Below are 18,953 nucleotides of genomic sequence, written 5' to 3' on the forward strand. Positions count from 1 at the left end.
CAGTTTACATTCAGGAGATAGTGGGTACGATCCCCAGTATCGGCAGCCCTGAATATGGTTTTCCGTGGTTTCCCATGTTCACACAAGGCAAATGCTGGGGCTGTACCTTAATTAAGGTCATGGTCAGTTTCTTTCCGCTCCCTCTCCTATCCCATCGTCACCATAAGATATATCTGTGAGAGTGCGACGTAAAGCAAATTGTAAGAAAAAAGAAAATCTAGGAGATAATCATAGTCACAAAACTACAACCACTACAGATTATTCAGATTTTCATTGTTTATCGCAAGATGCAAGGGTGACTTAAAAATGTATAATTACTTTACTTACACTCTAAATGCCTAGTGTTCCAGAATTACAAAGGCCGGGCTGAGTGGCTCAGACGGTTGAGGCCTTGGCCTTCTGACCCCAACTTGGGTAGTTCGATCCTGGCTCAGTCCGGTGGTATTTGAAGGTGCTCAAATACGTCAGCCTCGTGTCGGTAGATTTACTGGCACGTAAAAGAACTCTCGCGGGACTAAATTCCGGCACCTCGGCGTCTAAGAAAACCGTAAAAGCAATTATTGGGACGTAAAGCCAGTAACATTATTATTATTATTATTATTATTATTATTATTATTATTATTATTATTATTATTATTATTATTACAAGGTACACTGATGCAGCCATAATTTCAAAATTAACTCGCGATGAGAAAGGCTTCTGCGGCAATCTCTTAAGTGTTGTGGTAACGTTAGTGTGTTGCCTTGCCAAAGCGGTAAATGCGCGTTTGGTTCACGCGGAAGGACATAGATTCGATTTCCCGTCAGGAAGTGGAGAGTATGAGGAACGGGTCTTCCACTTCTGGATACACGTAGCTCTGGTCTCAGGTCTCAATAAAAATGAGAACTAGGTCATTTCCTGAGGGAAATGCCTGCCAGATAGACGGTATCTCAATTAGTTCTTTTTGTTTCAATTTGCTTTACGTCGCACCAACACGGATAGGTCTTACGGCGATGATGGGGTAGGAAAGGGCTAGAAGGGACCGTAACCTCAATTAAAGTCCCCAGCATTTGCCTGGTGTGAAAATGGGAAACCACAGAAGACCATCTTCAGGGCTTCCGATGGTTGTATTCGAACCCACTAGCACCCGAATACAAGCTCACAGCTGCTCACGGCCAACTCACTTGGTTGCAGGAGAAACTGAAGTGATGGATGCTATAAGGTATCACGAAGTTGTTTTTGTCATAGTTAAAATTAAATGCGATAGAGAGGAAAGTTGTATAAGTAGGACTATTGGGCAATAACATATGTTTGATAAGAGAGGGATTGGGAATTTTAAAGTAATTATGATCAGTGGAAAATGGCAAATAAAAATGTAAACGGTCTATGGGGCGGGTTTAAAGCAATTGTTGATGCGTATGAAAATAGGTACGTACTTTTAAAGGTGGCAAGGAATGATAAAGACTCACTCCATTATAACAGAGAAATAAAGAGTTTAAGAAGGAGGTGCAGAATTGAAAGAAATAGAGTTGCTAATGGTTTTGGAAGTGAGGAGAGATTGAAGGAACTTACTAGAAAATTATTTTAGCAAAACAGTCAACTAAGGATAACATGGTGGCAAAAATAATTTTGGTAGTCTTATGAATCTGATGAAAAAATGGAAGAGTATGTTTAGGTACTCGAAGGTAGAAACCTTTCCCACGAAAGGCATTCGAGGTATCATTAATGAACAAGGAGAACGAATAAGTGAGGTCATACAGAAGGCAGAATTATTCAGTCACAATTATTTAAGAGTTGGATATAAGGGTGATGTCCAACCAAGTAAAGGAGGCGACTGATTACTGGCGAAGAACTGAAATGTTTCTTATGATTATAAAGACATTTACAAAAAGATACAAAAGTTGAAAGCTAGAAAAGCAGCTGGAATTTACAAGATATCTGGGGATATACTAAAGATAAGGGGTTGGGATATAGTGTCATGTGACATAACTGTTTGATTTGTGTGTGTATGAAGCGTCTACTCCAAATGAATGGAGAGTTGCTATAGTAGTCCCTTTGTATAAAGGAAAGGTTGATAAACATAAAGCCGATAATTATAGGGCAGTCGGCTTGACACGCGTTGCGTGTAAATTCTGAGAAAGCATTGTTTCTCATTACATTAGATACTTTTGCGGTATGTTCGAAGACAGTTTAGGTTTAGGAAAAGTTATTCCAGTGAGGCTCAACTTGTGGGATTACAGCAAGATATAGCAGATATTTTACAAACAACTGTATCGCTATTGACCTACCCAAGGCTTTTATTAAGGTAGATCATGGGAAACTGTGTCCGCCTCCATAGCGTAGCGGTTAGTGTTATTAGCTGCCGTCCTTAGGTGCCCGGGTTCGGTTCCCGGTATTGCTAGAAATTTAAGAATGGCAGGAGGGCTGGTATGTTGTTGAAATGGTACATGCAGCTCACCTGCATTGGGAGTGTGCCTGAAAAGAGCTGCACCACCTCGGGGTGAGGACACGAGGTGAGGTGGGAAACTGTTGACGAAAATGAGGGCTACTGGACTAGACAAAAGAGCAGTTGAATGGGTGGCTGATTTCAAAATAAAACTAGAGTAGGTGAAGCATTATCGTAAACATAACCATATTTTTATGTAGGCCTTGTCCGTGACTTTGAATTAACTCCTTATGAATAGGAATTTTTGTTAAATATTTTAGCCCATAACACGCTCTGTCGTCAGGTGATGAAATGTGTGATTTGATCCTGTAACAATTGAGAGGGATCATAGAGTGCAGTATTATTGGACCTTTATGTTTTGTTATGCATATATAAATTATACGAGTAAAGAACTGGAATCACAGAGCCTTTGCAGATGATATTATACTGTATAGAGTAGTAAATAAGTTACAGGATTGTGAGCATTCGCTGAAAAAAGACCTCGACAATGTTGTGAGATGGTATGATAGGGTACGGGATGAAAAGTCAGGTTTTAATTACTGTATTGATGGGTTGAATATACCTCACGGGGGTCACTGTAAGTACTTAAACGTATGTATTCATAAAGCCACTAAGAAATAATTAAAGCCTTTATTTCTGGAACTCACACCACAAACAAATATAAATACTTCTTATATACATGAAAATAACTTATCACTTGAAAGTATTGACACAGTAATGATACAAGTTTAACGTTCTTCATAAAATAATGTTTTCTTCTCTCAATACGAGTTTTAAGCCGGATAAAAGTAGCCTACCGTATTAGAACACTCACGCAACTGTAATCTTTTCGACCGAACTCGATAGCTGCAGTCGCTTATCTATCCCTTCCGATCTTTCAATCCCCCTGCAAGGCCCCTGATCAGCATAGCAGGTGAGGCCGCCTGGGCGATGATCATGCAGTAGTGATGAAGACTGCGGGGCACAGACATGCGGCACAGTTTTACACAACTCTATATCATACATGTACGACGACGAAGAGGCCAGTATCAACAGCTCACTGCGGTTGAACGAGTCCGTATATTAGGGCTACATTAAGGTGGATTTTCCTTCCGCGCTATTGCAGAACGACTTGGCAGGAATGTCTCCACGTTGCATGCGTGCTGGCAGCAGTGGTCACGAGAAGATACGCTCGCAAGAAGACCGGGCTCCGGAGGTCCTCGTGGCACCACCGACAGGGAGGACCGTCGTATTCGGCGTATGGCTGGGGCGCAGCGGACTGCGTCTGCAGCAGCAATTCGAGCGACAGTTGGCACCACAGTGACCCAACGAACTGTTCGAAATCGGTTACTTGAAGGAGAGCTCTGAGCCAGACGCACTGCGGCGTGCATTGTACTTACCCGAAACCACCGCCGTCTGCGACACCAGTGATGTAAAGCGAGTGCTCATTGGAGGATGGAGTGGAGGTCCGTTGTATTTTCCTATGAAAGCTGGTTCTGCCTTGGTGGCAGAGATGACCGTATGGTGGTTAGAAGGAGGCCAGGTGGAGCGCCTACATTGTACCTGTCTGCGGCGTCGACACACTGGACCTCACCGGGAGTTCTGCTCCGGGGAGCAATTTCCTATGGCAACAGGAGCACTCTCGTGGTTATCCCACGCACCCCGACTGCAGATGTGTACGTCCGTCTGGTGATTCGACCTGTTGTGCTGTCCTTCATGAACGGCATTCCCGAGGGTGCTTTCCAACAGGATAATGCACGCCCCGATGCCGCTGTAGTAACCCAACGTGATCTACAGAGTGTCGACATGTTGCCTTGGCCTGCTCGATCCCTGAATCTGCCCCCAATCGAGCTCGTACGGGACATCACTGGACGGCAACTTCAGCGTCACCCACAACCAGCATTAACCGTCCCTGTATTGACCGATCAAGTTCAACAGGCATGGAACTCCATCGTACAAGCTGATATCCGGCATCTGTACGACACAATGCATGCACGTTCGCATGCCTGCATTCAACAGTCAAGCGATTATACCGGTTATAAATGGACCAGCATGGCACATTTGCGATGGTTTTTCTCGCGCGGATATTAATCTACAACCTGTGTCTGAAAAGTTCGGTGAATCGCCTCGTCAAATAAATGAAGTTACACACAAATCTCCTTTACTGGCCTTGAAAGTAATCTCCGTTAGCTACAGCACACTTTTGACATCGACTGTAAAGCTGCTGGAAGCTGGCAGCAAACGCTTCTTTTGGAATCTCCCGGAGAACCCTTGTCACGCGTGGTTGGATACCTGCTACACTGTCGAACTGGTGGCCTTTCAGGGCTAATTTAAGACGTGGAAACAAAAACATCTGCCGGCGCCAAATCCGGAGGATACGAAGGGTGTGGAAGAACAGTCACCTGGCGTTCAGGGAGAAACTGGGTCAAGCGGATCGCGGTGTGCCGACGGGCATTGTCGTGGAGGAGCTTCCACTGTCCACTCCGGTACAGTTCAGGCCGAACCCGATAATGGGTTGCAGTAGCTGTTTCAAAACTCCCTCGTACAATTCCGCGTTAACAGGTGTACCCTGGGATACAAATTCATGATGAATGACACCATTGCTGTCGAAAAAGGCGATCAGCATTGTCTTAATCTTGGACTTTGTGTGCCGACTTTTCTTGGCAGGCGGAGAAGCCGCTGAACACCACGCCATTGACTGTCTCTTGGTCTCCGGATCATACTGGTAGCACCACAACTCGTCTCTTGTAGTGATGGTTTTTAACACCTCCGGATTTTGGTCACAAACGTCGATGAAATCTCCCGACGTTTCCATCCGAATTTGCTTCTTCTCGTCTGTCAGGTTGTGCGGTACAAACCGGGCACAAATCTTCCGCTTTTTCAAATGTTCGTGAGCAATGGTCCTTACACTGTCCTTGCCTACACGCACTTCATCTGCTATCATTCGTAAGGACAGTCGCCGATCATTCGCAAGCATCTGCCGCACTCGTTCGATGTTGTCTGGAGATGTGCTTGTGGTTGGTCGACCCGAACGCGCCTCATCCTCAACACCTTCCTTTCCATCTCGAAAATGTTTAAACCAGCCAAAAACGCACTTTCTACTCACTGCTTGAGCGTGGTAAACTTGCACTAACATTGCGTGTGTTTCCGTTGCCGTTTTGCCTACGTGGAAACAAAACTTCATGTTAACGCGTTGCTCCGTTTTGCACTCCATTGTACAATGACACGAGTCCTCTCACTGACTCCGTGCGTTGTGTTGTAGCGTTCAACTCCGTTTAACTGTGTTGAGTTGACCGATAGGGGGCACCTGGTGTCATGTCGCGCAATGCGTATGCGCGAGCGCATCGTCCGAACTAGCACAGGGTACAACCTAGGCGACCATTCACCGAACTTGTCAGACACAGGTTGTATAGTCTTGTACCTTTAATCAGTTAAATGTCTTACGTCGAATAATATATTGCCAAAATTTCCGTATTCTACATTCCTTATTTCATGGTGATTGGATATTTTTTCCGCAAATGTATATAATTTGAACGTGTAGCACAAGATTGTGAGAAAACCACAATACTATCAGCTATGTGCTGTACATCGAAAGAAAGGTCTTCATATCAGGATTACTACGGAAACATGACGTATTTCATTAAGTCATTTGTTTGTGCAAAATAATCATTTATTCGAATAATATGATCCTTACGCCGTTGTAGTTAAGTGTATGCGCCGGTAGGTGGCTCTATGAAAGTTGTCTCCGCTGATCGTTTTATCCCAGTCCGATAGAGGGCTCTGTGAAATTTGTCTATGCGGATCGTCCGATGTTAGTTCGATAGACGGCTCTGTGAAATCAAGTCACAACATCCTTTTTGTTGAGGCTCCGGGAGGCTGCGAGAAAACATTTCTTTATACAAGTTTTGTATAGAAGCAGAGGTGAGATTGCAATCGCTGCTGCATGGACAGGAATTGCAGCTGTGTTATTACCGTCGGTAGATGCAGAGTGGGTCTCGGCCCATAAGTGGCCACGGCTGGTCCGTCTGGCCGGGCAATCGAGCAGAGGGGAGGTGGCGATGGCTCTACCGTGGCTCTACGCCTCTGCATTCGGGAGACGGGACAGGGCTGGACCTCACGGCTGGCCCCAACCGTCGGCTGTCATGAGATTGGTTTTGCGTGGTTTTCCATTCTCCTGCACTAAGATGGATGCTGGGCAGTTCCTAGTATAGGCCACGGCCGCCAACCTCCTCACCTTCTCTGAGCATCTCCTTCACCGCTACAAATCTCCCGGTCTGAGAGACGACGTCACCGTCTAAGAGGCCCGCCTCCCCCTTCAGGGGAGGAATGAAAACATTTTAGTAGTAGTAGTTGTTATTACCAGATTATAAGACAATTCAAAAAAATGTTGGTTTGCCTATTCCAGTAACAGAAAATTCAGTTTCGTGTATTAAAGTGAACAGCTCAGAAGCAGACGTTTATCGAAAATCAGCCGTTGTTGTTATTATTATTGATGAAGTTTCGATGATTCCTGCATCAGCAGTAAATTGCATTGATCACCTACTAAAGGACATTATGAGATGTGAAAAGTAAATGGCTGGTAATACTGTCATGTTCGGGGAAGATTTTCGCCAAGTTCTTCCCGTGGTATCCAAAGGTGGAAGAGCTCAGGTAATTTAGACAGGTATCCAGAATCCTCAAACAAGACCAAAAATTGTAGTATTGCACTTGAAAACAATACGTGTGCAATGCCTTCCGAAAAGGAATTGGCGGTATGGCTACTACAATGAGGAAATAATGAAATTAAATGTGAAATAGGTTCCCAAAGACTTCATACGTAGGCTTAACGATTTATTGATAAGTCACGATTTTCTGCAATTGTATAGACTTTGATACTTCAGCTTACTATAAGAGAGCAATTGTAAGTCCCTTCAATGATTACCGTAATAACATAAATGAAGACGTTCTTCACCTAATCCTTTTCTTCAGTTTCACTTTTAGTATTGCTGAGAAAGGCCACTAGTATTGCTTTAAATACATAAGTATTTTGAAAATGAAACTAACACAATAAGTTCCGTGTGCTATTTAATTACCTGAGATGTTTATGTGTGCAGATTACACATCCGAAGTCCGGATGTGCGAATCACACGCATGAATATTTCACTAATTTATATTGTATACCGAAAACATATGTCCACCCCCCCCCCCAGGAGAGAACAGTTAACTGACCCTTGTAGATAGAACGGAAACATGCAATAGCAGAAAATGGTCTTACCTGCTGAATACAGGCTTGAATCAAATTTGGTGGGAACATGTTCCTGGAAAGAAAAAAAAATAGGATTAGAATGCCGTAGGTCATCCAATATCCAACAATGATGAAAAATACTGAAACTCATAAGTGGGGCTACGTAGCGCAACATTTAGCACTATCAACTACAGTCCTCAGAGTCTCGGGTTCGATTCCTCGTACTGTTTGAGATTTGGGAACAGCAGGACGTATAGGATGTTGGTTGAAATGATACATGAAGCTCACGTTCATTAGGTTGTGCATTGCACCGTCTGGACACAAGGACATGGGTTTACTTTACTTTACTTTACTTTACTGGGATTGCATTTCTATAATCGAAAAACCATTGAAATATGCAAACTGATATGACCCAATGTTTAATCAAATATAGCTTTAAAAATAAAATATGGCTATGGCCAAAAATTACAATTTCAAATATTTCACTCATGGTAAGTACTCGTCATCATCTTCATTCCGCCCGGTTCCATGGCTAAATAGTTGTCGTGCTGGCCTTTGGTCCAATGGGTCCCGGATTCGATTCCCAGCTGGTTAGGAGGGTTTGACATTCATAGGTTAATTCCCTGGCTTGAGGACTGCATGCTAGTGCTATCTTCATCATTAGACGCGCAGGACGCCTATAAAGCGCCAACTCGAAAAACCTGCCTGCACCAGGCCTCTTCGGAGGCCACACGTCCAATAAATAAATAAATAAATAAATAAATAAATAAATAAATAAATAAATAAATAAATAAATAAATAAATAAATAAATAAATAAATAAATAAATAATTTTTGAGAAATTATTATAGATAAACTCTTATTTTTCAACTTCTTAAAATTTAAATATCTGTAGGTTCGTTGGTATAATACTTACAAAGATTATCGTAAGGAGTTGTACGTAGGCGGACTTTATTATTCCTGCTATCTCATTTATCTTGGACAGTAAGACTTACGCATTGCTGTTATTTTAAAGTTTACAACATCAGACAAGTACTTACGCCACTTGCCTCATTGAAAAGTGTAAATAACAAAAGGGCGTATGATGCCATTGATGCTTTCACGGTCCGTACTTATCGATATGATATAGGCTTTTCGGCTTATGCCGTGTCAAGAAAATAAGGTGAAATTCATTACATTTCGCAGAGACCATTGCTGTGCGTCATCAGAAGAAAATCACGACTGTCCACGAGAAAGGCTTCCCAAACAATGAGGTTTGAATTTAGACGATATAATACATGTGGAAATGAGACGTTCATTCTTCACCAGATGGCTCCCCGGACACGGTACAGCGCTAGCGTTTGATGCGGAAGCTGACGGATCCATCAGAATCAGTCTGAGAAGGTCACAAAACATAACAGGTGTACCCACATATGAAGGTATGACATTGACACAAGCCTGGAATGAAACATCTGGCGATGAGGAACGCACGAATTATTTAGGTTCCGTATTGAAACAAGATTTACATCAAAGAAAGGACAATAAGTTCCACCTTTTCAATACTATATATTGTGTGAAAGTTTTACATAACAGTTAAAACATCACAACTTTTGTACATTCGGTACCGGTTTCGACAGATTCTCTGTCATCATCAGCCAAGAATAATTAAACAAAGACAAGTATAGATCATGACTCTTATGGTGTGATTACAATGGTGGATTAAAAATATACCGTACATTATATGATTAAAATAGTATATACATATATAAACTGAAGGTCAGTAAAATGGGAATAGTCATATTTCTATAAGGTGTACACCTTAATATTTCTAATTAAAAGGATAACTTGTTGAAAGAAATTTTGTTTTTGTAATATATAGTTATAGTGAAATTTGATTGTAGGCTTAAATCTGTAATATTTTAACTTTTTGACGAATCGACTGGGTGAATTTAAGGTGAATTTACGAGACATGCAGACGACTATGAATATTTTGATATGAAATACCAATTCCAAATGCATGAATGAAATCAGATGCCAGATCTCTGGTCGGACAACTTGGGCGCGTGCGTAGGCAATCCACACATATCTATCTTGAGTTAATGCTATCGTTTCGCGAGAGCCAGCTGTGTGAATTTGTCCTCGATAGCCTGTCTCTCTCTAAACTTTTCATACTTTATGGAATTCGACTGCCATGCATGATAACTACAACATCTACCTGAGTATACCGAACCTGCAGCGAAGTCCCAATTCGGTTACAATTAAACTGCGTTACCAATGTACAGTCATATTATCAGGCAGATGACCTGCACAGATACTGGCAGCGCCTTAATAACTGAACTTATAACATTCTGTTTGTGAATCACGACAGCATGGTGTCGCTAATAGCCTACTTGTTCTCAAAACGCATCTGATTATGTCTGGCCTTTTTACGGAGAGTCGCATTATTCATAGGATACTAAAGCTTGTATTATATATTTTTCTGTCGACGGTGTGTGGCATTATGCACAAATTTGTTGAAGTGTGTATATGTGTAACTTCCTTACCTGACCAAGTCCATGAGTGTGTCAACTGTGGTGAAGTTCCGACCGCTGGATTTATCCTCTTCGTCGTCTTCCGTCTCGGCGATGACGCCAGAACCCGGCTGGATGACAACACACAGCACCATGCCGAGGATGACAGCCGACACTGTGGTAGCCATGTAGTAACCCACGGCTCGGCCACCAATTCTTCCAGAGAGGCTCAGGTCAATGCCTCCGATAGCAGTGATAATGGAGGCAGTGATCAGAGGCAGGATGAGGCATTTGAGCATTTGGAGGAAGATGTCTCCCACGAACGTCACGTACATTATCTCTCGCTGCGTCCATTTATCGTCACGAGAGGCTCGTAGTATTATGCCTAAGACGATACCTGCGAGGACCCCGAACAAAGTCAAGATGGTCAGCAGATTTGTGCGCAGACATTTTAGAGTACGTTGCTTGCACTGTTTCGGCATCCTGTCTATTAAACCTTCCCTTGCAGCAATAGGTTCCTGAAAGAGAAAGGTAAAACAAATCAATCACCTATTTATCAGCATATGCAATCAGGGATATTACTAACATTGTTTATATGATGTAAATAGGCACCAGTTCAAGGTAAGTACTTATATTGTTACGTTCCGACTAAAGGTTCAAGAAAGTTCGACACCCTCCAGGCTTAAAATGGAATACTTGTGCCTACAAGCAAAGGTCGGGAGGACAGCATCTACTGTACTGTACATTTTTTACAATTTGCTTTACGTCGCACCGACACAGGTAGTTCCTATGGCGACGATGGGATAAAAAGGCCTAGGAGTGGGAAGGAATCGGCTGTGACCTTAAAAACGTACAGCCAGAGCAATTTCCTGGTGTGAAAATGGAAAACCACGGAAAGCCATCTCCAGGACTGCCGACAGTGGGACTCGAACCCACTATCGCACGGATGCAAGCTCACAGCTGCGCGCTCCTAACCACACGGCCAACTCCCCCGGTCTGTACTGTACAATACAAGAAACAGACTAGCTTCACGCAACGTGGTTACTTGTCTAAATCAGTACTAAATATATTAGCAGAAGAGAAAACGTTTTAATTGGATATTATGATTATACGTAGTACAATGGCGCTGTGGTATGGTACCATGTCAGTTAGTCTCTCGTCCCTGCAAGAGACAGTTGAGTACATGCAGTGGAAGCAGATGTACGGTCGTTGTTGTGACGGTGATTTGAATGCGCCTGTCGGACCTTGACATGTCACAGTTTGAGCAAGGGGCAAACATCACGTTCTGCCAGGAATTAAGGTAAAACCGCTGCCGAAACGTTTGAAATGATACCGCAGGTTTACGGTGAGGACGTATTGAGTCGTAGTGTTGTGTTTACGTGACACCGACGTTTTGTGCAAGGACGGGACAATTTGGAAGATGATGTGCGTACTGGTCGGCCCCAATCAATCAATCAATCAATCAATCAATCAATCAATCAATCAATCAATCAATCAATCAATCAATCAATCAATCAATCAATCAATCAATCAATCAATAATGATCTGCACTTAGGGCAGTCGCCCAGGTGGCAGATTCCCTATCTGTTGTTTTCCTAGCCTTTTCTTAAATGATCAGTTCGAACGGAACGCAAGATTCAATAAGTTGCAACGTTGGTGCGTGCTAACTGCTCCCAATCGGTGGACGATCTCGCAGCAGCAATAGTGTCAGCTATGGTACTTGCCACAAAATTCTGACGGATGACCTCAACATGTCTCGTGTTACCCAGAACAGGGTGCCACGAATCCTGTCGCAAGACCAACGTGATGATCGCATGACGATTTGTGGTGACCTCGTCAGTAGTGCTGGCGATGAACCGACGTTTCTCAACCGGATAATAACTGGAGACGGAACATGGTGTTTCCTTTACGATCCGCAACTGAAACGACAATCCGCCACGTAGGACCACGACAAGACAGGTCAAAAGGCAAGGTGATGCTGGCACTGTTTTTTGATTCAAATGGAATCGTTCACATGGAATTCCTCCCAGGTGGTGCAAAGGTGAACAGAACCCGCTACAAGGAGATCCTTGGCCGTTTACGCGATGCAATTCGCCGTAAGCGACCTGGGCTTTGGCGTACAAAGAATTGGCTGTTGCTAAACGACAACGCCCCTGCACATCGCTCTGTCCTTGTCCAAGAGGAACTTGCAAGGAAACAGGTGACAGTTTTGTCACACCCTCCGTACTCACCTGATCTCGCACCACGCGATTCTTTCCTCTTTCCTCACCTGAAAGCACTCCGACGTGAGCGCAGATTTCAGTCGTCCGAAGAGGTCATGACGGCCACAAGGGGAGCCATACGGGACCTTCCTGCCAACTGCTTTGAGCATGTATACCAACGTTGGTAAACGTGCATAACGGCCAACGGCGACTATTTTGAGGGTGGATGTGGTTCTGTGTAAGTGCTTAACGGCCAACGGCGACTATTTTGAGGGTGGATGTGGTTTTGTGTAGGTGTACGCCGTGCAATGCGGCATTATGTGCAACATACTTAGTCGTGTGGCTGCCTATCCTCCAGGCCTCAAGTCTCAGAACTTAATGAATATACTACGTATACTTGTAACGTGAAGGCATGTTGGTAAATGAACACACAACTGGTAGCGTTTACTATAAGATTTAGTAACTAACTAATTATTACTTATACAACAACAGAGGCACACAATTACGCTAGTTCGCTCTGTCTCTCTCTTTCTCTGTGTGTGCTCACACTGTTCAGACACACTAGTTATTCACTCTGACACTCACAAGCTAAATATTTACATCCACATACTTCTGCAAATGTCCCTTGGACCCTAGCGCAGTTCACGATTAAACTCACAGTACAATTATTGCGGCCGCACAGTTCACAGTTTGCAACACAATCTTACATTTACACTCAGGCGGCGGTCTATCCCTTGTCGCCCAGCTGCTCTGTCCCGCATTCGCCGTCAGTTCACACACACAGCACTAACAGAGCCCAGTCGACACTGTCACTGACTGATCCAGTGCTCCACAGCTGCACTCAGAACTGAACTGTCTCATTCGCTAGGGGAGCTCTACCCAAACTGATGCACTGAAGCTCGTCCGGCCTGCCATAAATAGGGAGGCCGATCTTTCCGGACACTTCGGACGAGAAGATATCCCTAGAGTCCTATGGAGATCGAATGCTCTGGTTACACCTTCCAGGTCTTTCGTAGACCGCCGAGAGGCCTTCTGTAAGGTAACGAAGCGACGATAGCAGTGGTGGTAGAGGGGGCTGGCCTTGTGCGCTTGGCCCTTCCCTGATTGATTGCTGCAACGGCATGCGGGGCTCTAACAAATGCTTTAATACGCCAATACCGGACAGCTCTATCTCAACAGCATTGAGTGAAGTGCGAACAGCGATGGTGGTAACATCTAGCGTGTTGGTGTGAACTGCATACTTGTCTATGCTACAAATGAGAGTAGTGCACTACATTCATTGGAATTTTTTGTTAAAATAATTGAATAATCATAATAATTAAGAATGAAATTTTAAAATATGAAATGCCTCCTTCATAATCCTCCGAACGAGCATTATGTTAGGCGTGCCTTTCGCTATGTCTTAAAAGTTATAAAGCAGAATTTGTTTGAGGATCCACCCAGCCTCTGGGGAAAATATTTAACAACTACTCTCTCATCTTCTTTCTAGCCTTTTCTCAATTACCTAGCGCAACACTTCGTATGGACTTTGCCTAGTTTTCCGGCCGGATGCCTTTCCTAACAACAATCATATGTGGAGGGATATATATTCACTATTGCGAGTTTCTGTGGTTGTTTTTCGTATGATGTGTTGTATATACTTGAAGATGCGTATGAATACAAACACAAATCCGTAGCCCTCGATCTACAAGAATTAAAAGACGCGATTCAAATCTCCAACTCAGCCGGGAATCGTACCAGGGCCCTCTGAACCGAAGGCCAGTATGCTGACCATTCCGTGGTGGTGATTATTTTAAGAGGAAGTACAACTGGCCAGCCATCCTCTATTAACACTAATCAGAAGGGAAATGGAAGAGGTCCAACAATCCGAAGAATGAAGATATCATAAAGGGGGAGGGGGTGGGCACGAAGCGCTAACCATTCAGCCAAAACGCCAGAGGGGGCAGATGACTTAACAACATCCATGATTTATTAAGATTTTGGGAAAGAGAAGCTGTAATTAAGGAACAGGAGTTTTGGTCCATTATTTTGACTTCTTATTCTTCGGTACGGCCGATCTTCCAGAACTCTACAGGGGACCTCACCTCACGCTTCTATCTGGCTTTTGCTGTACTTTGAATTTTATGTTTTACCCCCGAAGACAGAAATGCACAACATATATAACACATATTGGGGTTACGTGAGTGAACTACGATGTTCCTGACAAGGAAGAAGTGTTCAGAATTTCCTAAAGTCTCTTCCGCAAATTTATGCATGAAGAATTACCATACACACGTATTAAAGTAGCTGGACTGGTGCTCAAGCCTGTGCCAATATTACACTGAAATAATTTTCTTACGCCGGGCTGAGTGGCTCAGACGGTTGATGCGATGGCCTTCTGACTCCAGCTTGGCAGGTTCGATCCTGGCTCAGTCCGGTGGTATTTGAAGGTGCTCAAATACGTCAGCCTCGTGTAGGTAGATTTACTGGAATATAAAAGAATTCCTGCGGGACTATATTCCGGCACCGTCTCCGAAAACCGTAAAAGTACTTAGTGGGACGTAAAGAAAATTATTATTATTATTATTATTATTATTATTATTATTATTATTTTCTTACAGTAAAAAAAAAGGTGACTGGATTCGAAACTCATGGCCTTCAATTTTTAATTTCAAGACTACCGCGATAAACATTACGCTACAGGCTCACAAGATTTCGATTGTGAAATTTATGGTACTGTTTAACAATGTGTACCCTCAAATTTGAGTATACTAGAGTTCCATATTTGTTAATATTATTGGTTTTACCTCCCACTAACATTTCAGTAGAGTATTTGATTGATTTTCTAATGTAAGAGGCATAGAATGTAACAGCAACACAGATGCGAGGTCATTGCTTTTTTAATATTTGCGGTCCTTATCAGTTCCCATGCCCATTATCTTGCTGGGTAATTTGTTCAGCGCATAACTCTTTTCTTGGAATATAACTGCAATGTAAGATTATTTAGTGACAAACACTGATACATTATAAACAATACGGCAGTGCGCCAAGAATTATACAGATGGCAATATGTTATTGAAGAGCTGGTTACACCAAGCCATGTAGGTAGCAGCACTATCGACTTTATCGCTGAAAGCAGCAAGTTGTCCGGTATAGGGAGGTGACTTTTAATCTTAAAAACCTCACATGCATTGGCCGCGGACATTTGGCTAAGAAGCGTGTGACGATGTCACTCGGCTATTCTTCTGTTCCATTCCATTAAATAGTCACTGAACAGCATGCTGTATTATTTAAAGATGCAGTTGCTACTGCATTTTCAGGCTTGAGACGTCGTGGTCAACAGCTCTGAGCAAGTAAATTATATCTAATCACTAGAGTCCGGATGTTTAGGCATAGATACGTCTGTGGATGTATATGCTTGTTTTATCGATTATGAAAAAGCTTTCGACCATGTGAAACATTGCTGAATAGCCTACATGATATCGCCATGGATGGTAGAAATATCCAAATTATTGCCAACCTGTATTGGAATCAGACCGCATCAGTTAAGGCTGACAGCACAAACACCTTTGCTATTGGAATAAAGCAAGGAGTGAGGCAAGGCTGGGTTCTGTTTCCACTCCGAATAAAATTCCGTTTTACTGAAGTGACCAAATCAGGTTTCTCCATCTTGGCTCCGAAATTTTTTGGTTATGAATACTCGTGACATGGCGGGGAGGTTTTCTAGTGGTTTAACGTCGCACTACCACATCGAAGGTTTCCGGCGACGCAAGGATGGGAATAGGCTAGGACGGGGAAGGTAGCGGCCGTGGTCTTAATTAAGGTACAGCCCCAGGATGTGCCTGGTGTGAAAATTGGAAACCACGGAGAACCATATTCAGGGCTACCGTCGGTGAATTCTAACCCACCATCTCCCGAATGCAAGCTCATAGCTACGCGTCCCTAACGACGCGGCCAACTCACTCGCTATGATACGGTCTTAAAAATAATGTTACGATCATGCAAAATAAAATAAAAACCTTTAGCAATATGGGCCACTAAAGCAGACCAAACTAAACCCAAACGGAATAAAAGCATTCAAGATAGTATGACAATGGTGCAATAACTGTCCATCCTCCTAAATACTTAAACGTATAAAAAGAAATATGTAGTTTCTCCCAAGCTGTCTGCTGCTGTGTTCTACTCATGATCTCGCCAAGCTCAGATTAACATTGGTCACTTTCTCATTTCTGTCGAATATGCACTGATAAGGCGGATTACTGTTCGGTAGAGTTATAGAACAGAGATGCATAAGACCTAGCTCAATGAGCGAGAGCGCGCGTTGAAGCTCACCTACCTCTCCGGGATCACGTCCCCACTATCTCCTCGCTCGCTCGAAGCCATCCCCTGTCCCTTCATTCTCACACTCGTTATGACACGGTCTTAAAAATAACTTTACGATCATGCAAAATCAAAATAAAATATTTAGGAATATAGGTCACTATACAGACCAAACTAAACACAAACGAAATAAAAGCATTCAAGATAGTATGCAAAGGGACATTTCTTTTTTTTCTTTTTTGGCGCTAACTGAGTACTATTTTGCATCAGGACGTCGACCGATGAGAAACAGCTACCTCTGCACGCCCTCGTTTTATATCTAACATTGAAATGTTTCGACATTTGAGCACGTAATGTCATATAACTTATCATGAACGTACGGTTCGCGTCCGACCTCCATGCCCCTGACCGCACATTGACAAAGTGAGAGGAGAGATAAGGCGTAGCCAGACCACTGTAAGGTAAGCAGATGTCTTTTAAGCGAGTGGCATGAAACGTGTAGGACATGTCCCTGGACAGGACGTCATGCTTTCGTTATATTCGTTTTAGAGGTATGGGCGTCAGATGCGGACAGTGTGCATTTTTGCATTGTGTTATTCAGAAATACAACATCTGTCCGATACAAACATCGCGCACTAGGGATGGGCGCGACTGAAGCCTGGAATTGAGGGTGTCGACGCCATCGATTCCGAACACCGAACTCGGTTCGCATGAAGCCTCGTGACTCCAAGCAAACTTGACTCTCGTTGCGGGGCCGCCAGCATGTCGAATCATGGAAAATAACATGAAATATTGTACATGCTTCCGCTCATTTTCCCACTGGGATTTATAAGATTATTGTAGAATGAAGTACGGTGTCGTTAACGAAGACAACGAGCGTAATGGTGTGTTGAAATAAAATAAAACGTGTCGAGTCAGAAAGTATCGGCATGGTAGACCACGGGCATTTCATTTCACGTCTTTATTTGTCGTGATCAGGAAACTGATAAACAAATATCGATGGTAAATCATTATGAATTGCACATGAAAGATGAAATCAAATCTAATATGGTTAAAGCCACTAACATATTTCGAACATAGATGAAAACATTAAAATAAACACTGTGAACGAAGGCTTAATAAACAACGCCAATGTTGTCTCCCACACATGTTGATGGCTATACAGTGCGACAAATAACACTGAATAATATTCGTCCACAAAAGACGTTTCACGAATGAACTATACCAATGACGCCCGTATATACAGTAATTCGCGCATATTTTACCATCATCACGAAAACTGAGATACAGGTAAAAATCCCCGGCCTAGCCGTAATCGATCCCGGGGCCTCCATAGACTGATGAGGCGGCTTATATGATGCACAATAATTGGTAAAATATTTGTTGTAAAATCATACTCTAAGAACTCGCATTTCTTCTGTTTTACGTCATTGAAGTTAATATTGGCATTTATTTAAAAGTATACTGTCGGATTATTATTACACCTACTATTATCGTCACCATCATCATCGTCCGACTCGTTGGCTGAATGGTCAGCGTACTGGCCTTCGGTTCAGAGGGTCCCGAGTTCGATTCCCGGCCGGGTCGGGGATTTTAACCTTCATTGGTTAATTCCAATGGCTCTGGGGCTGGGTGTTTGTGCTGTCCCCAACATCCCTGCAATTCACACACCACACATAACACTATCCTCCACCACAATAACACGCAGTTACCTACACATGGCAGATGCCGCCCACCCTCTTGGGAGGGTCTGCCTTACAAGGGCTGCACTCGGCTAGAAATAGCCACACGAAATTATAATTATTATTATCATTATCATCGCCAAAATAGACCTACAACATTAACAATAACGATGATAACAACCCAAAACCATATTTAATGTTTGCTGGCTGATAATCAGCTTGTGTTCATTGTATCACAAGTTACGAAGGGAGGAACGTGGAACTATAGTTCCAAGCAGTTCCGAAAACAGTTGTTAGATGGCGATAGTGCATCAGTGGTGTCGACACTGAAGTCGGGAGTGTCGGTTCCAGAGGCAGCAGTCTCAATTCTTCGCGACTCCGTTCGCAACCCATCCCTACCGCACACTGGCGCAGGCCATTGTACTACAGTGTTCTTGGGATGAACGTATAGTTCGCGTCCAACCTCCGTGCTCCTGACTGAGGTTTGTCGGAGTGAGGGGAGAAAGCAGGCGTGGTTCATCCATTCGGCTTAGCAGATTAGACAACTCCATACCATGCTTCGTACCTTGTGGTGGCTTCGAGTGTACAGCGAGAGCTATTTTTGTGTACATCTACAGTATGGCTTAGAACAAAGAATATGTCCCTATGTTAAAA

The 18,953-nt window shown here is 43.2% G+C and overlaps 1 protein-coding gene across 3 annotated transcripts in view; it reads right to left on the bottom strand.

Moving 5' to 3' along the window:
- The window catches only part of Eaat1 (Excitatory amino acid transporter 1), a 341,314-nt gene that overhangs the window by 139,176 nt on the left and 183,185 nt on the right, over positions 1-18,953 (bottom strand). For all 3 annotated transcript variants that reach the window (XM_067141369.2, XM_068226272.1, XM_067141367.2), the window contains exons 2-3: positions 10,151-10,635; positions 7,660-7,702 (exon numbers count right to left, since the gene is read on the bottom strand). In XM_067141369.2, the coding sequence (XP_066997470.2) occupies positions 7,660-7,702; positions 10,151-10,599 (492 nt within the window). In that variant the 5' untranslated portion in view covers positions 10,600-10,635. The remainder of the gene's footprint in view (positions 1-7,659; positions 7,703-10,150; positions 10,636-18,953) is intronic.

Source organism: Anabrus simplex, chromosome 2 (genome assembly GCF_040414725.1).
Source record: "Anabrus simplex isolate iqAnaSimp1 chromosome 2, ASM4041472v1, whole genome shotgun sequence".
NCBI classification, from domain to species: domain Eukaryota; kingdom Metazoa; phylum Arthropoda; class Insecta; order Orthoptera; family Tettigoniidae; genus Anabrus; species Anabrus simplex.